The following is a 20,589-nucleotide window of genomic DNA, read 5'->3' on the forward strand; positions in this document are numbered from 1 at the left end:
GCACAGCTTGTAAAGAATGTATGGGAATTCTCTGTTATTTTTAGACTTACAGAGGAAATGCAACGTTTTCTCAAAGTAAAATGTTTTTTTTTTTTTTTAAGAGAGTGAGAGAGTCAGAGAGGAGGGAGAGGGAGAGGGAGAGGGAGAGGGAGGGAGGGAGGGGGAGAGGGAGAGGGAGGGAGGGAGGGGGAGAGAGAGAGAGAGAGAGAGAGAGAGAGAGAGAGAGAGAGAGAGAGAGAGAGAATATTTTAATATTTATTTTTTAGTTCTCGGCAAACACAACATCTTTATTGGTATGTGGTGCTGAGGATCGAACCCGGGCCTCACGCATGCCAGGCGAGTGTGCTACCGCTTGAGCCACATCCCCAGCCCCAAAGTAAAATGTTTTTAAAATAAAAACAAAACATCTTCCTCCACACAATGAAAAAAAAAAAAGCCTGTATGTAGGTAAAGCATTAAACACAAAGGATGCTACTCTAAGAAGGGCCTTAAAAGTGATTATGAATTGAATAAAAACAGAAAAGAAGAAGAGAGATACCTTCAGTACCTGTCAAAATACTTAAATGTCAGAGTTATCTGAAATCATCTCTAACCATAAAACACCTCAGAGATTCATGAGCCCCATAAAATTATATAAAAAGTTATCTATGCACATTTTTCTGGGATTTTGTAAAACACTTAGGATTCCTTAATTAGATATAAAAATAAACAAACCTAATGAAATTTAAAACTTTATGTGATACTTTATAACTTTGATATAACAACACTCAAGTTAAAAAACTTAAGTTCAATGTACAAAAAAGCAAATAAAACTACAATCAAAAGAAAAAGAAAAAATATGGGAATCACAATGAAAGTTTCAATGAAAAAGACAGAAAATTATAATCCATGTCTAAGCAAGGATTTTATTCCAGTATAAATGAAAACTGTCATTAATACTGCCATAGTGTAGATCACAAATGTCCCTTGAAGGCCCAAGTGTTGGAAGCTTGATCCTCAGCCCTGTGGCTATTGGGAGGTGGGGAACCTTTAAGATGTGAGGCCTAGTGGACAGAAGTCTGGTCATGACCTTGAAAACACTGGGACTCCAGCCCTCCTCTTTCTCTCTGCTTCCTGGCCAACATGAGCTGAGCAGCTTCCTCTGCCACTCATTCCCACCATGATACATTGCCTCATCACAGACTCAAAGCAATAGGGCTAACCAACCATGGACTGAAACCTCTGAAATCACCAGCCAAAATAAACTTCTCTTTTTAAGTTGACTTTCAGGGGGTTTCTTACAGTAATGCAAAGCTAACACAAGTACCAACAGTAACAATAGTGTAAAAATTCACTGAAAATGAGACGTGGAGGTGCCGCAGGAGAACATTACCAACAAGTGAAAGGGCCAGCTAATCTAAAAAAACAAACTTTCTTGAGCCCATCACAGAACTAAGGTCGTAAAACGATGAGCTGAACTGCTACTCTTGAGTGACAGGAGCCACCCAGAAAAGACAAGAAGTGTGAACTGTTTCCCAAAACATGGGAGGAATAAAGGCTGGTAAGAAGAAAACAGCTAAAATATGTTCAAAGTTTTTAAAGGCTGAGAATGGAGTAGTGTGGCAGGTGAGTATAACTGGGATCCCCGGGAACAAAGGTTTCTGTATTCAGTCATAAAAAGACCAAAAACAGGTGCTCAGAAGAAAGCTCAGAAGTCAAGTCTGGAGACTGAGAGTCTTCCTCAGTGGTACAGTCACAGAACTCTGCCCATTTCCCAAACCCTTCCCTCATATACACAAAAACCTTAAGTCAACGGACAAGGGCAGAAGCTCTCCTAGGGTCCACTCCTAGAGTCCATCTAGGGGAATGGTAGAATCAAATAGGTTCTGCTGAAGGGAAGGAGGTGGAGAAACCCTCTTGGGCCCAGGATCCTGCACTGATACAAACCAGGTAAATAGACACAAAACATGCTAGTGATGTGACAAATAGGAAACTTATCCACAGGACATCCCAGGTTCAAAGAAGTTAGCTGCCATGTCAGGATGAGGTAGACACTGAGGAAAACCTGCCTCAAGACTCAAAGGCATTAAGAGGATACTTAGGTCCTACCTAAGACTGAAGCTGAACCATGAGACCTAGAACCATCACTGTGGTTTTCCTACCATGAGCCTAGCACTAAAAAAATAAGCAACAGCAGTTTACTGTTGAAAGAGGAACAGAGTAGGGAAAGAGACCTTCTGTGGAATGGGCACGCAGATGATGCAGAAATCTGGACCAGGTACACTGAGAAAAACCCAAGAACAGTCCAGGCCCCACACCAGTACAAGGTAAAGCAACTCAACCCTGGAAAAATTTGAAACCTGTGGTACAATAAGAGAAACTATAAAATAAGGAGAAAGGCAACTGAATACCGACTGAGTTAATTCAATTCACTATATTAAAAGCACAGCAGAAAAAGAGATGTCCCCATGGAGTAAACATTGTTTATCTCAACCTCTTCTATTCATGTAGATATAATATCCAATTTTCAATAAAGTAAATCACAAGATACCACAAAAAGGCCAAAAAAACAAAAACAATGTCAAGTGATAACACAATCAACAAAGCCATGTCCAGAAACAACCCAGATGTTCAAACCATCATATAGGACTTTGAAATATAATATTATAATTCATGATTGTGTGATCTAGTAGAAAAGTGGACAACATGCATGAAAAGACGGAGAATTTCAACAGAATTTCCCTGTATACTACATGGAAAGGAGAGCCAAATGATGACAAAATTGCTTGTTAATGATTACCAGAGTTTTAAAATTTCTTCCATAAGCATATCACTATTAATAGATACAGGGAAGAATCAGGAACTTAAAAGTAAGTGAATTAAAATTATCAAACTAAATTATTAATAGGAATGAATTTATTAAAAGAGCATCTTAAAACTGTGGAACAATCTTTACCAACCCAAGAAGGTCAGAGAACCCTAAGCTGGAAGAAAAAGACCCAAACATACTAGAAGACCTAGATATATCATACCAAAACTGCTAAGAAACAAGAATTAAGAGAAAATCCTGGTTTGGGGGGGGGGGACGGACAATTATAGCGAACAAAGACATCAAACTCTCCTCAGAAATAATGCAAACAAGGTCTATGGAGCAACATCTTTAAATGCTGAACAGAAAGAAAAAAACAAAACTGTCGCCTCAAAATTTCATACCTAACAGAAGAAGTACCTTTTTAAAATGAGCAGAAGAGAAAGATCTGAAAGCCTTTCCATAGTAATTCCTCTGTGGCTCCAAGATACCACAGACATACTGAAATCATGGTTTCTAACATGATTAATAGGAGTTACATCATCTTTTTTTGTTTCTGTCCCCTACAATGTAAATCCCTCAGGAATGGAAACACAGCTGATTAACCTCTGCACTGTTAGGCTTTTGCTTTTAATCAATGTATGATTGAGCAAAAGGAGAAGGAAAAGAAAAAAAACTTCTAGAAACACAGAACAGAGTCAAGAAACCATGCACCTGTTAGTGGGTTTGAGCACCCTGGATAATATCAGGACTCTTTAAGCTTCAATATGCCCAGTTACAAGAGAAGGGTCCTTATGTTCTGGAACCTTACCCTCCACAGAATCTCTTGATAAAATTCAACCCTAAGGATACCCATCAAATTGTCACAGGGAAAATGCAGGCATTCCCTAAATGTCTAGGGAAAGTTAACAATACTGTGTACCTCAACTTGAACACAATAATACCAAGTTGCGGGGCTGAATAATCATGGCTGGATTTCTGCTATTAGGAATTGATGTGGTAAAATTACTGATAAAAGATTGTTATTCCTAAGTTTTCAGAAGTTTACTTAACCAGAATATTTCATATATTGTACAAATGAAGCATGCCCCACAATACCCAACACAGTGACACAGAGAAACCTGTTGGCCCTTAAAGAATTTAAAATACAAATATTGTTCAATATTAACATTATCATGTTCTTGAAGGGGAAAGGTTACAAGATGGATATAATTCTTCTCTGGTTTTTCTTTTTTCACTGTCTCTTACCCGTTCTTGTAGAAGTTCCACAACTTGCTGGACACAGTCATTTACATCACAGGAGTCTGTTTTCAGCACCAATTCAGGGGCTTCTGGTTTTTCATATTCAGAATCGATTCCAGTGAAACCTTTAAAAGGTATCAGATAATAGAGGAGGTAGAAATTAAAATAGCTGGTTTCTTCAGTACAAGTTTCTACTTGAAATTAATATTTATGCTGTTCCTTCTCAGTTCAGGATTATGGAACTGACACTTCTTTCTTGAGAGAAGAGTTCTAATTAAATTTCCATTTCTTCTATAAACACATAGAATCAATTATCATTATCCAGTCTAATTATGTTCAACAAAGTTGTCACAAATACTAAATAAGTAAATATTGAACCACTGCTCCTTAGTAAACTACAAGACTGGATTCCTGACAGCCTCTGGCCACAATTTTGCCAACTGGTCAATTCTTTCACTTTGTTTGGGTGTTATTCTTTTAAAAGATACTATATTTAACATATCAATTCCTTTACATTGAACTCACAGCTGAGTGCACTAGAACTCCTGCCTGAACAAGAATGGCAGTTACCTAACACATACTGGATAAAACACAAGTTATTCAGAATGTGTATTTTCCACCATGAGCAACATCACAGTCTTCTTGTCCTTAGAGGTGCTAGACAGCATTTTTGGCACTAGGGGACATTTTAAAGAGCAAAATCATTTTCAAAAAAGCATTAAAATTAAAAAAAAAAAAACACATGGTATTAAATCAGGTGAAAAAAGACATGTATTTAAGGTTTGATTGAAACAAGAAGGCCAAGTGTCACTTTTGTTGACTTCAGCTGGAAACATGTCAATCAAGTGATTCCCACTGTTCATCACTGTCCTCCTGTCCACAAGTGACCCCAAAAGTTACAGGAGTATTGAGTCTCAACTCAATACTCAACTTTTACAATTAACTTTTATCAAGTAGGCAATCTTTTAAATTGTTTTATATTTTTAGTAGGCAAATACACAAATAAAGAACCCACAAATAATGAGAATCAACTATAGTTCTGTCACCTTTTTTTTCTTTTTTTCCCCTCTTAAGTAAATGCCTACACTATGAAGAAATGAAGAAATGATACCACTGGGTAACCCAGAGCTTCCCTCTCCACAGGAATACAGGCCATCGTACCTGAGCTCTAGGCATACAACCAAACTGAACAAAGTCTTTTCCCTCTCAATGCAAAAACTGACACTAAGTCAATCTGTCCATTACAGTCACATGGATTATCCCTGGTAGAATCAAAGCTCTGCAGGATTCTTCTGCCATTAGATAGCAAGTATTGAGGCAACATGAATTAACATTAGCTTAAGTAAAACATAAATAAAAATGATGAGTCCATGATATCACCAAATAGATTCTACAATCAAATAGTATCAATTGAGATATTAACCACTAACTCGATTTTCCCTGTTGTGTGTTTCTACATAACTGCAGAGAAAAGAACAAATATACAACAGTTCCCCAGAGTAAGTCAGCTGAGCTCAAGCTAGGCTCCTGACACCCTGATGTTACACCAACATAAGTTGTTCAAGTCCTGCCTAACATGGAAAGTTTAGGCCAATCTTAGGTTAGAATGGTAAATATAAATTTAAAATCATTCCTATTAAAAAGTATAGTTAGCCAAAGAGTTCTAAAATATGTACTATAACCCTATAACACACTTATTTCTTTTTTTCCTATTTCATATTTCTAAGCATCATTTGAAGTCCTGAATCCAAGTAAAAATATCTGCCAATCATATTTAGTGATAGGTCACAATAAAATAACTGGAGGAAAAATAATTCCAGTTAGAACATTGGTTGTAAAGTTCTGACTGAAACTGTGGCAATTCACTGGAGTCCTACCCCATGATTTCTCCAGCTTTAGCCCTTGGTTATAAGACTTGCCAAAGTAAAGCCAATGTGCAACAAAGCTAGCAAAGCTTTGTTAAAGACTTGGCTTGATGCTGCAGAGATTCAGGAGTTTTCCACCCAGCTAGCTAAGTGATTGCAACAAATGCATGCTGTGAGGAAAACATTTATATTTAAGTCAATAATAAGTAACTATTTGAGTAGGAATCGTGACATAATCCACATGTGGAATGGATGACAGGAATATATTCACTGCCTAATAAATGTCTTTAAAGGTCCAGTAAAGACTGAGGTCCACTGAATGTATGAGATCTTGTCTGTTCTTGAATGTTTACCATCACAGCTCTGAAACTGCAGGTAGAAAATTGTTAAGCACCATTTTGACAAGCAAATGTGTTTTTTTTTTTTAATAGTGCTATAATCAGGAAACCTAGCAACAGGACAAACCTAAATAAATCAGCATATATGAGTACACACACATACACACAAAAAGTTAACCTAAGGATCATTTTCTGAGGAATGCAGCCAATACTTGGGAAAGTTAAAAACAAAAGGAAAAAAAAAAAAAACAGACTGACATGAACACCCCAGTTATAGATATAAACTCAAGTGACTCCAGGACATTTTGAATTTGGTCTTAATCATCTTTTCATTCCTAAGCACCAAACATATACCCCACAAATAGAAAGCATTGAAATATGTATTGAACACCCCATTCTCCCGCCTGCTTTTCATTTAATCAACAAGTGAATGTGTGTGACAGGTATTATACACTGGGCCACACACTGTACAAAATTTTAAAATACAAAAATGCTCAAGATGTTGTCCCTGCTCAAAACTGGTTTAGTTTACTCCAGCCAGCCAGACACACCTACCTCCCTCACAAATCCACCCTTGCAAAAACAACAAAACCAACTACAATTAAGAGAAGTAAAAGGTTTAGACTGCAGAATCCTGTACATACCATTTGGCTTTTCTGTGACCAATCTCTATACAAAGAGCTGAAGTGAAACTGGCCATCACTGGAGTGATATTGGAGCTACGGGCTAAACTGGTTTCCCTCCCAATGTCACTAGTCCAGTCAAGCAGCCTGTTCTGAGTCAAGAAGCTTAGTGGATGAAGGGATTATACGCAGCGGGCCTTGTCAAGAAGCTGGGCCTCCATGGTAGAACTGACAGGAAGCATGTCAGACTTGTTCACAGAATGAGATGTCACCAACGCAGGCAGAATTTGTCTCATCTAGTAAAGCATTCCCAGAATAACAATTATTTTCTCTCTGGTTTAATTTTCACTTTTAAGGTTCAGAAACTGAATACCAAAATCTAAAATCACAGAGCTCCTGATAAATCCTATGATGGTCCCAGGCTACCACACCCCCTGTTGGGAAGACAAACAAAAGTTACCTTCCTGAATCACTCATCCCTAAACAATGCTCAATGAGTAATCTTTTTTTTTTTTTTTTTTTTAAATGCTGGCATGTCCTATTTCCCTAATGTCAAGAATGTCTGTAAGATAAATAATGACTGGTATCAAAGTTTTTCTTTCAATGTCTAATGTTCACCATAGTTGAAACTCTGGGAGCAGATCGTGAAACCTAAAAAAGTAAAGCGTGTATATGTTGATAGAGTCAGTGATATATATTAGTCCTACTTAGATTGAATAGTGGACCATTCCAAGCACTATGATAAATAAAAATAGACTATTTTTCTTGCCATCAAGATATTTATAATAGGGGCTGAGGTTGTGGCTTAGTGGTAGAGCACTTGCCTAGCACATATGAGGCACTGGGTTCGCAACAATAAGTGCACAGTGCTCTACTGCTGCTAGGCCTAGGAGAGAGAACCATGAAATGAGACCCACCTTTGTGCTCAAGGAGCCCCAAGTCATTTGAATACTCACTTGAATATTCCCAATCTCTGAGAAAAGAGTATCAGATAGGTGGAAACATAAAATATCTAAGCAAGAGAAACTGGGAAGAAAATATTACTTGCCTTTAATTTCTCCCGCTCGTGCTTTCTTGTAGAGTCCTTTGACATCCCTCTGTTCGCAGACATGCAGAGGAGCATCAACAAAGACTTCAAAAAAGGGTAAACTTGCACCCTCGTGGATTTGCCTTGCATTGTTTCGATCCTTTAAAAAAACATGACAAGCACAGAAACAACAAAAAGTGATCACACACATCAAGGGTACCATATAACAACAAGTAAAAGTGCTTTCCAACTGAGTTAGTGGAAAATATATCAGGAAAAAATTAATTTGTATTTTAAAAATATAAACTGAAATGAACAAATCCAAGACATTATTAGGTTAATATTCATTAGCCTAATGAATGCAAACCCAACATCTTGGAAAGTTCCAGAAGAGAAACAATGGATGTGCCATGAATACTCTGACCTAAATTCAACTGGAAACCTGAATCAAAGTCCAGCTGGAATGCAGGTGTCATCTGGCCTCTCCCTGTTATCACCTTTAACCTCAGCCCAGGTTGGCATGAAAGTGACTTCACAAAAGAGGTCCATCCAGAACCCCAATGCTGGCTTACTCCTTCACCAAATGCAGCCCTTGCAGCCGCCTCTCTCTAGCATTGCCAAAACATATCTGCCTGTACAGCTCCTAACCAGCAATTCTCTAGAAACCACCTTTATCGTTCTATCTAAGCTCTCCACCCCACTGGAACACTTTTTTCTTTGAAAGTCAACATCATCCTCTTCCCTCTCTTAACTAAAAGTCAGCTCTCCCTTGAGGATGCTTCATTTGGCTGTTGTTCTCAAGTGCAAGCTCCACATGTGTACTCTGTATTAACCACACTGCAGTGCCCATATTTCCAAAGCTAGTTCCTCAACTTCTGTCGTTCTTTTCCTACATTTTAGCATATGCTACCTTTCTTTAGAGCCCTCTGAAAAACCATGCCTATTTGCTCCATTCTGACCGGATGACAGTACTTTCTTTTTCAAAAAGAAAATCCCCAGGCACAAAAGCTCTTGGTCAAGTCTGTCATACAAATGTATCTACATCCTAAAAACCTTATCTATCCTCCCCACCACTCCACCCTTCACATAGTCTAAATCCCCTCCCCTTTCATGTCATCCTACAGGAAACTGTTTAACACATTCTCCCTACTCCATCCGAAATCATCAGCCTTACCCTTCTCTACTGCTTTCCCCCCAAGCATTACACAAGTCACTCTCATCCATTTAAAACAAAATAACAAGTCATACAAAAAGTTTCCCTTCATCTCAGCTGCTTTTCAGTGCTTAAAATGCCAGAAATCTGACTTCATATCGAACTGCCACCCCAACAGAATCCTAACTGTGACTCCCCAATCATTCTCCTGCACATTCCGTTTGGCTCCCAGCCCTCACTTTGCCCTTCCCTTACTTCTCATTTTGAAACTTGTGAAGGGGGGCCTTGAACCTGTGATCCTCTTCCCTTACTAGATCAGGCATGCACTGCTTCCCTTAAACAAAGGGTTGCCCACACTCCACCATAGCATGCTGCTCACCTTCAGCAGGCCTTGAACACTCTACTCAGCTTCCTCCATAGTATAAATAAGAACACATACACCAAAAAATAACATATACACCAACACTGAAGCCCAAGCCCTGACTTCTCTCCTGAAATTAAACATACATCAACTTCTTCCTAAATACCTGGATATCCCACAGACGCCTCAAACTGATATGACCAACAATGAATCCAGTCTCTTTTCTCCCAAACCTGCATTCCTCCTTCCACTGCTCAAGGTATGACAACACTATGAGCTCTTAACCCTGAATTGGTCTGATTCTTTACCTCTCCCACAACATTCACTGGGTCAAAAATCCTTCAGATATTACCTCTATGTGCCACACCAACCCCATCTGCCCTATTTCCCCACTCCCCATTCAACCTCATTTATCTCACTGGAACAACTTGAACATCCTTTTCATCAGTATTCTTAATGCCCAAAGCCACACTCTGCACTATTTCCAGGGTACCAGCTAATATAAAATCTTATCCTACTAGACTCTTCAGAGACTTCCCACCACCATCAAGCTAAGAGGTTTGGATTTTACAGCGCTACAGCTGGTCCCACCATTCTCAGGCCTTTACTCATTGAGCTATTAATAATTAATACTAGAACTATTAGGTTTCTTTTTAGAACCAAGATGCCCCAAACACATTTATTGAATGCATAAATTTGATCATGACTGGACAGGAAAATATACATACCTATATTACACGGTCCAACCCAAATATTATGAATTTTGACATACCCTAAACATACTCCAACCTCATTCTTAGAGCTTTTATAAATGAGGACAACAAAGATTTTGATCCACACTATGAACACAAGGCAGGGAGATCAGCAAAGACTTTTAGATACCCCAGCATCAGCTGGTAGCTCTCCAAAGCAAGTCTCACTGACTTTACCAATATTCCAAGAGTTGCAAAGATACACAGAAGGTTCAAGAACTTCACTGTGATTATGTTTTCTTTAAAATTATTCATACCCAAGGATTCAGAAATGCTAAATAACACTCATTCTGTTTACATATTTCTTCTGATACACTTTAAACTGACAGATTGACACTGATTCCAAGGTTTCAGGAAAATAAAAAGTATAGCTAGTCCTCAGGGAACACTTTAGGACTACTGCCGTTCTTCAATTAACTGAACCTGTGAGGTTAACAATCTGACACTTCTTACAGGTCAAATTTTGTTTAAAAAAAGTCTACATGATCATTAAAATGTGTTTATGGGCTGGGGATGTGGCTCAAGCGGTAGCGCGCTTGCCTGGCATGCATGCGGCCTGGGTTAGATTCTCAGCACCACATACAAACAAAGATGTTGTGTCCGCTGAAAAACTTAAAAATAAATATTACAAAATTCTCTCTCTCTCTCTCTTAAAAAAATGTGTTTCTAATACAGTACTAGAATGTGCCATTACTATTTATTAGATTGTTGAATATTTGTCACATGACAGACACTTTGCTGAGGACTTTTGTGCATGATTTATCTAATCCTCAGAAAGCCGTTAATTAGGCATTAATGGAGCTTAAGAAAGTTAAGTGAACTGGCCAAGGCCATAACAGTAACAATCAGCAGAGGTGAGATTCCAGACCACCTGTGTCCAACTCCAATGACAGACTCTGCTTTGAATCGCTATACAAATTTGCTTAGTATTTGACATCTGGGCTTCCTAAAGGCAATAGGTTGTCATTCAACGAATACTAAGAATCTGGCTTTGGTACCAAGTTAAAGAAGACCAAACATAAAGAAGACCTTAACACTCAAGGAATCCATGGGATTTGGAGGCAACATAGCATGGTGGATACAACAAGGGTCCTGGAGACACACCGTCCAAGTGTATATCTCCTTGCTTTACCAGTATAGCATGTGACTTTGGCCAATGTACACCTTAGTTTCCTCACACATACCTTCCTCACTGAAGATGAGAACTACATGAGTTAATTCACATAAAAGCACTTTACAACAGTTAGCAGCACATTTAAGTAAGTGTTCAATAGTTGGATGCAGTGACACACACCTGTAATACCAGAGACTCGGGAGGTTGATGCAGGAAAATCACAAGCTCAAAGCCAGCCTCAGCAACTTAGAGAGGCCCTAAGCAACTTAGGGAGACCCTGTCTCAAAGTAAAAAATGGCTGGGGAGATGGATCAGTGGTTAAGCGCCCCTGGGTTCAATCCCTGTACCAAAGGGAAAAAAAGTAAATGTTCAATAAATGTTAGCTACTATTATTATCGCTACTGGTACTATAAGCAGCACCAGTGAACTAGGACATTGTAAAGTAATGTGTTAAAGTACAATAACAAGGGCATAAAAGAGAGCCCAACAAAGCCTGAGGGAGGAAGAAAAGTGCTTATGAGGAGGAGATGCCTAACCTGAGTCTCAAACTTTGAAGAGAACTCAGCTGAGGCTAAGAAGAGATGGGCAAGAGGAAGGAGAGAAATGTCTTCTGAGTCAGGGAGAAACAAAAATCCTGAGATAAAGAACAATATGATTTTTTTCAGAGAAATACAAAAAGTGACTTGGTGTTGCTAAGGTCTCTATAAAGTCAGAGTGTAACGGGAACTGAGAAAAAAGAATCAAGATCAATGACATCATAGAGGACATGTGTTAAGAAACCTGAATTTTTCCTGGTGTCTGACACCAGCCAAGTGTTCACAATAGGTTTACTGAACTGAAACGTCAAGCTTGAAATAATTTGGCCATGGACTTAAGTTCAATAACTTTATTATACTCTAGATTATAAAAACCTGTTTTTATAACAGCAGCTTTTCCCAAAACTGGATTTACTCAGAAAAGTTACAGCACAGAACTGTGTAGGTTATTTTAATTTGGAGTTAACCTCAAAGAACAAGTCACTGTTTCAGTTATGTGCTCTGATACCACATTTTCAATAGATGTAATCAGAATAGCACTGGCACAAAATCCACGTACCTGAGTATAGGGTGATATAAAACTGGTGATACACACTAAGCCAGCATCTGCAAACAGCTTAGCAACTTCTGCAATGCGCCGAACATTCTCTTCTCTGTCTTCAGGACTAAAGCCAAGATTTTTATTAAGACCTTGACGAATATTGTCACCATCCAAAGTGTAGCATGGGATGCCATGGCAAACCAAGTACTCCTCCAAAGCCATGCTCACAGTGGTCTTCCCTGCCCCAGACAAGCCTAAAAGTAAACAGTCCAGAGAGATTCCACATGTAAAGTTAGAACAGTAACTACCAAAGAATTTTAATAACAGGCTTAAATGTATTCATGATTCACATAGGTCTCTCAGGAACATTCTTATCCAATATTTTCATTTGAGATTATTTACCTAGTAAATAAACACTTGTTTTTGATTACATCTCTATGTCCAAAGGTATTCTAGAAGTCGTCAATAAGTTCTAAAATGATTGGGTATGTTTTTCATACTTTGCCCTCTTATTAATACTAAAATACCACCAATTTAAAAAGTTTAATTCTCAAATTATTTATAAAGGAATAAAAAGAAAGGACAAAAGTAAGTGAAATATTAAAAGTTAGCTATATATTGCAGGATCATCACCTAATACAAACTACCATGATAAAAAGTGTATGTACAGGACCAGGGTTGTACCTTGGTGGTGGAGCGCTTGCCTAGCATGTTTCAGGCACTGGGTTTGATCCCCGGCACCACATAAAAATTACAAAAATAAAATAAAGCTACTGTTTCCATATGCAACTAAAAAAAAATTTTAAGTGTATGTACAATATTCTTTTGTATTATACAATTTATACAAATAATTGTAAGTATTTGTACAACTTATAATATTCTTAAAAGAATATCCTCATTTCAACTCGTTTTCCTCTATAAACAACAAAAGAAAAAGCACATTTATGCACTAATACTTTAACATTTTAATAAGTATACAATTATACAATTCACAGTCAAGAGAGTTATAAGGTAAGAGATAAAATATAAGGTAAGAGATAAAATACTGAAGTTTAATGTGTCAGTGCTCTTGAGAGAAATCATGGTAGCACAGAAGGTTAACTGAAAAAAAGAAGATCAGAAAGGATGACAATGTTGATAGGATCAAGAGAGCACTGGCTGCTTTATTCATCAAATATTCAACAAGTACAGCAGATTATATTTCCCAAGGATGATGTTGCCATGGTCACATCAAGGGCACAATCTAATGCCCCACTCTTGCATCTGGGCTAGCTTGAAGATTCACCATTAATGGAAAGAATGTACTGAAATGACATTGTGGGTCAGAAAAAAACTATACAGCTTCTCTGGGGTCACTGAATTTGGGAGAATTCCAGAGGTAGATGTTTCAATTGACAGTATCAACTGCTAAGCTCCCAACAGATACACAGCATCAGCCAACTAAATCCCCTGGATATCCAGTCCAGTCTTCAGCGACAGCCCAATCTAGCATGACCACAACCAGACAAGGCCCGATTAAAGGGGCTGCTGTGCCCTCCTGAACTCCCTGCCTTCAGAGTGGTAAGCAGATTAAAATGGTTGCTGTTCTACATCTCTAGGCGTGGGATAATTTGTTACACAACAGTAACTGGAACAAAGAGATAGTGAGGCCCTAAGCAATTGCATTCGATGAGACTCTGTCTCTAAATAAAATACAAAAAAAGGACTGGGGATGTGCATCAGTGGTTAAATGCCCCTCTCAATCCCTGGTACTAAAAATAGTTCTTCTGGGGCTGGGGCTGGGGCTCAGTGGTGGAGCACTTGCCTAGCATGCGTGAGGCACTGGGTTCAATCCTTAGCACCACACAAAAATAAGCAAATAACATAAAGGCATTCTGTCCATCTATAACTACAAAAAATTTAATCTATTAATTTTTCTAAAAAAAGTTCTTCCAATATCAAATGGAAACAGTAAAGTTCCTAAACACAAAGAAAAATCTGAACAGCCTCATACATCCTCACAAACACATTAAATGCCAGAAGACAGGAGAGTACTGTTTTTATAATTTCAAGAGAAAGTATGGTTCAAATATACACTTTACCCAGTCAGGCTGTCATAAAATAGGAGCAGACACTTGCAAACATAAAATCTCAGGATTCAGATCTCAACAGAAGACATCTTTCAAAAACTACTTAATAACGAAATACAAATTATCATGACTTGATTCAAATAAAGGACACACAAGCAACCATGACATAATAAAAGAAATGATGGTGAGTTCCTGAGTATTAAATACAACAAAAATGTAAAGAAGTATAAAAATTGAAGATGTTAAAACAAAATTATAGGCAGGGTAGTGCATGCCTATAATTCCAGAGGCTCTGGAGGCTGAGAAAGGAGGATCCAGAGTTCAAAGCCAGCCTCAAGAATAGCAAGGCACTAAGCAACTCAATGAGATCCTATCTCTAAATAAAAATACAAAAAAAAAGGCCCTGAGTTTAATCTCCAGTACCCAAAATAAAAAGTACCCCCCCTCCAAAATGTAAGTGTTACAAACCTAGGCAATTTAAAAGCAACAATTTTACAGCAATCTAGATCAATTTAAGAATGAGGGGACAGGTAAAATTCAAGAGTTTTCTTTCACAGAAAAACAAACATCTGTCTACAACATGTAATATTTTTAAAATGTTGCTTTTAACAATCAGCACAACTTTTTATTTATTTAATTATTTTTATCACAAATTTTTAAAGACTGGTAAAGATAGTGTTGACAAAGATACTGGAAAATGGACCCTCTCCCATATTCTTGGTGGTAGTCAATTGATACAAAGTTTTAGTGGACAATTGGCAACATTTTTAATACAATTCCTACATGTGAAAGGATTCATTTTTGTAACTGTAATAATATTATAATAATACTATATTATATATTATTATAATTATTATTATTAATTACACAGAAACATGACATATTCATATATGCAATTAACATTTTTTTGAGGAGCATCATTTTTAAAACTATTCCTAAAATCAATTTACCCTCTAGCCACCCTACTATGGCTAAGCCCAAAGAGATAATCAACACAAGAAACCATGAGATTGCCACACAAGCTGCAAGATAGAAACTGATTATTTGAAATTCTTTATTAGTCATTCTTTCTCCCCATACAATTAACACTGTTAGCTCCTTGAAGCAGAACCAGACTTTATTTGTACTCAGCTTAGAGATTTTGGTGTGGTTTCTATTAAGAGATGGTTTTAAGATGCATTCTGCTATTTCCCCCTTATTTAACAGCAATACTACAAAAGAACAAAAGGAATTAACAAAAGAAAACATTTATTATTATTATTATTATTATTATTATTATTATTATTATGCAACTATGTCCACTACACATTGTTCCTGCTCCAAAGACAAGAACTATGTCTACTTCTAATCCAAAACTATTGATAAGCACTGCTTTTAAAGTAAACTGGTTTCTCTCTTGACCATACCTGTTAGCCAAACTGTGCAACCACGAAAGCCACCTCTGGTCCCCACCACCTGACCTCTCTTGTTTCTGCTGACATGGTGAGCTTGATAGGTGACATTAGTTGCTCTCTGCATTCCCTGGGGGAAAAAAAAAATTTAAAAATGGTTCACTTGCATCCATAACAGATAAACACACACTCCTTGCAACCATACAGTTATGCCAAAAATAGGAAGAAATAAACTGCCAGCCTTGTTTTCTTTATAGGATGGGCATGATGTGCAATATTTCCCATACACCAATTAATTTAATCCTTATAGCCATCCAATGACACAGGTACTCATATAAAGATGTTAAACCTGAGGAAACTAAATATCTCCCAAGTAACGGAAGAGTGGTGGACTCCAGAACCTAGTCTTCCCACACATTCATTTATTCATTTATTCACTCATTCAACCAGTATTTGCTGAGGTCCAATTAGTGTGCCAAGGAAAAAAAGATCCCTCTCCTAATGGAGCTTACACTCAACAAGAGGAGAATGCAAACCAGAAAAACTTATTTAGGAGAGTATTATACAAAAATAATAAAACCAGATAAGAAAGATCAGAGAGAAAGGGAAGGAGTGTCTATTTCAAAAGGATGATCAAGAAAGTCCTCTGAGAAGGTGGCAATCAGCAGTCCCCTTAATGCAGCATGAAAGAGTTTCCTACAGATACCATGAAGCAGTTGCCTTTGGGGAGGGAAAAAAGTGAAATGCACTGATTATAGCCTGAAGTTTTCCCAACTTTTCTTTTCCTTCAGGAACAAAAAGGGCATAAAATTACTGAGGCCTTAAAAGATCTAAAAAGACTTTTCTTAAAGAAGATATAAAAATGGCCAATAAGCACATTAGATGACAATATAATTAGCCACCATGAAAATGCAAATCAAAGCCACAATGATAACACTATTCCATAAGGATACCTACGATAAAAACAACAGACAATAACAAGCACTTTGAGGAACTGGAGACACTGGAATCCTCATATATTTGCTGATGGAAATGTCAAACCATACAGTGACTTCTCAGAACAGTAGTCCCTCAAAATATTAAACACAGAAATACTACATGACTAAGCAATTCCACCCGAGATATGTACTCAGAAGAAATAAAATCATATTGCCACATACAACTTGTACAGGTGTGCCAAAACAGTATCATGTATAAATGTCAAAAAGTGGAACACAACTGTTCCATTAATAAATTGCTGGATAAACAAGATGTAAACAAAGTTATGCAGTATAACCATACAGCAGTATCTCTTGGCTATAAAATGAAACACCAGTACAAGATAAAACATGGCTGTCCTCAAAAACAGTAAGCCAGGTGAAAGAAACCAGTCACAAAGACCACATATTATAGAATTCCATTTATATGAACTATCCAGCATTGGCAAATCTATAGACATAAAAAGATCAGTGGTGGCCTCAGGCCAAAGAGGTTGGAAAAAAGAGGGAATAAATGCTTCTGGTTGTAGGATTCTTACTGGGGGTGATAAAAATGTTCTAAAATTGACTGTGGTGATAAATGCACAAATCTGTTCAGATACTAAAAACCAGTGAATTTTACATTTTAATGGGCAAGTTGAATGGTATGCAAATTACACCTCAAGAAAAATTTTTTACTAACAGAAAAAAATAATTATCGTTAAGACTACGAAGATAGGCAGATATAATCATGGAGACCGGGGAGAATAGGGCTCAGTCCATCTCCAGTGACAAAAGATCACACTATTCAGTGTGATGAAAAAAATCACATGTAAGCTGCATCCTTCATGACCAGTTACTACCTTATTAAAACTAAAAAAGGGCTGAGGTTCTGGCTCAGTGGTAGAGCACTTGCCTAGCATGTGTGAAGCACTGGGTTAGATCCTCAGCACCACATAAAAATAAATAAAATAAAGGTCCATCCACAACTAGAAAAAATATTAAAAAAAAAAAAACTAAAGAACAGGTTATGACCAACTTAAGGGACTTTCCAGGCTTGGAACACACACACAGCACTGAGGCTCTGTCCTTTGGGTGACCCCAATTTACTGTAATATCATTTACACTGCAGTTTTGACATCCCTCAGGGTGGTTCTGCTTAGATGCCAATAGGAAATTTTCTAATGCGGCAAAGTCAGTGCAGGTACACTAAGCCATGGAGGGAAAACCTAGTAACCACCCCAAATGCTTAACACATGAGGAGAGAGGTTTCCAGACCAAATGCAGAAACTCACCTTGGAAAACCCCAGGCCACCTTCTCTCTTGGGACTGTCTACTCCAAGCTCTCTGGAGTATTACTTTCATTCACTTCACTAAGTGAAGGAAATGAAATCAATGAAATGCCTATCCTGTCTCTCTCCCACCCAGGAACCCATCACTCGGTTACAGCCTTGATTTTCTCTTCCTATGGAGCAACAACATAATTTATGTTCTCTCCAACAAGTTATATCCTTTTCAACTGGGTATCAATATCCTTCTGGAAAAAAATGTATTAGATACTGCTTATAGCTCTTATCCTTAAAGAGAATTTTATCCAACACTCATTTAAAATATTTATTGAATTCATGCTATTTTCTTGACATTCTTCTAGACAGTAGTGAACAATACTGTTACAATCAATGCCCTCAAAATCTCCTGTCAATCAACTGCCACCTGCACCACTACGACCATTGCTGCCGCCTCTGATTCCACTGCTGCCAGCCTGAGGTTGCCTGGAGGTCGTCTTTCTGGGTGCTGCTGCCACAGAAGACACCACTGCCCTGGGTGCAACTGAAGCCGACACTGCTGCTCACCCCCTGAGATCGCTGGGTGACACTGTCCCCACAGCTGCAGCTGCCACAGCAGCTACCACTGCTACTGACCCTGCTGCCTGCTACCAACAACCATTGCCACTACCACTGCTACCACAGCATAGAGAACTGCTTTGGGGAAGACTCCAGGTATGGCTGCACCCATTTTGGGACAGCCAGGGCCTGGGGCCCCAGAGCAAGCAGGTTTACCACCACAAGAGCCTCTGTCTGGGGACTCCAGCCAGGACCTGCACGTCCAGTGTGGGGGTGCCTGCAGGTTTGGAGGAGCCTGGAGTCTTCCTGCTGAGAGGGCTGGTGGCCCTTGTCTTGCTACTGCATCTTGGGGTTGTTCCTTTGCACAAGTGTACCCCTAGTGGTCTTTCTGCAAGTAGGAGCAGCACTGAGATCTTGGGACTGCAGCGTAGCCAAGCCTGAGGTAACTGAAGCCCAGATCAGTGGGATAGAGACTGGGTTTGCAAGGGCTGATCTGGGTTTGGTGATCCCAAAAGACATCAGAGACAGGGCTGAGAAACTGTTGAACACTAATGAAGAGAGTTGATTTTATATTTTATTTTATATTTTATTTTATGTTTTATTTTATTTATTTATTGTATTGTATTGTATTTATTTTTTGATTCGATAATTTCTCTACCATATTTGGAATAGGATGTTTTTTATGCATCAGTGTGTGGAGGACAATGATATATGAATGGTGTTTTGCATTTTTGTTGTATTCTTATGTCTTTAATTTTTTCTCTTTGTTCTTAGTCTTCCTCTCTTGTCTATTTTCTTGGATTTTTTTTCCCAATGTTTCTCCAACCAACAGCCAATCTCTATAGGCTCTTCTTTCACTCCTCCTGTAAATTTTCACTTCCAGCTTTTCTCTTCCTCCCTCATGAATATCACATACTACCCTACCTCTGTTCTTTCATCCACCATTTGAAATTGTAAATCATTTTAACAAATTTTCTGTTTGTACTAAAGATACTGAACTCATCACTTTGATTTAATACGAGAAAGCAGTTAGTGGGAGCTAGTAGGATTAAGGCTATATATCGTGTACGCGGGGTGCTGCTGATAATGGTCTCACCATTAAAACACTAGAAACCTTCAGGGTCACTATAGATCTACAGGGTAGAATTTATGCTACCTTAGACCTATACTTCTACATGGGAAAACAAACCAACAACATGAAAAAACAGGGAATAAAGCGCCCCAAACAAGCCAAGATGTTTCAACAACAGAAGCCACTGATAACACAGAAGAAATGTCCAAGAAGGAGTTCAGTTTGTACATAAATTAATATGTGAAGTAAAGGGTAGTATAAGAAGTGAAATCAAAGAAAAAATATAGGAACTGAAAGAACACTTCAATAGAGTTAGAGATCATGAAATAAAACAAACAGAAATCCTCAAAAGGAAGGAATCAGTAAACCAAATTATAAATTCAATACAAAACATCACCAATAGAATAGACCACTTGGAAGACAGAACTTCAGATAATGAAGACAAAATATATAATCTTAAAATAGAGTTGACCATGTAGAGAAGATGATAAGAAACCATGAACAGAACATCCAAGAATTATGGGATAACATGAAAAGACCAAATTTAAGAGTTATTGGAATAGATGAAGGAGCAGAGATATAAACCAAAGGAATGCACAATCTTTTCAATGATATAATAGCAAAAATTCTCAAATCTAAAGAATGGAATGGAAAAAATCAAATAGAAGAGGCTTACAGGACTCCAAATTTACAAAATTACAGCAGACCCACACTAAGACACATTATAATGAGAATGACTAACAGAGAATAAAGATAAAATCTTAGAGGCTGTGAGACAAAAAAAAAAAATCAAATTACATAAGGGGAAAACCAATTCGGATCTACACTAATTTCTTATTCCAGACCCTCAAAGCTAGGAGGTCCTGGAATAAATATTTCAAGCTCTGTAAGAAAATGGATGGCAATCAAGAATTTTA

The 20,589-nt window shown here is 37.9% G+C and overlaps 1 protein-coding gene across 1 annotated transcript in view; it reads right to left on the bottom strand.

Moving 5' to 3' along the window:
• Papss1 (3'-phosphoadenosine 5'-phosphosulfate synthase 1) overlaps positions 1-20,589 on the bottom strand; it is a 110,158-nt gene that overhangs the window by 62,269 nt on the left and 27,300 nt on the right. The window contains exons 2-5 of the mRNA XM_026403185.2: positions 15,816-15,930; positions 12,359-12,594; positions 7,905-8,043; positions 4,037-4,155 (exon numbers count right to left, since the gene is read on the bottom strand). Of these exons, the coding sequence (XP_026258970.1) occupies positions 4,037-4,155; positions 7,905-8,043; positions 12,359-12,594; positions 15,816-15,930 (609 nt within the window). The remainder of the gene's footprint in view (positions 1-4,036; positions 4,156-7,904; positions 8,044-12,358; positions 12,595-15,815; positions 15,931-20,589) is intronic.

The sequence above is a fragment of the Urocitellus parryii genome, chromosome 10 (assembly GCF_045843805.1).
Source record: "Urocitellus parryii isolate mUroPar1 chromosome 10, mUroPar1.hap1, whole genome shotgun sequence".
In the NCBI taxonomy this organism is placed as follows: domain Eukaryota; kingdom Metazoa; phylum Chordata; class Mammalia; order Rodentia; family Sciuridae; genus Urocitellus; species Urocitellus parryii.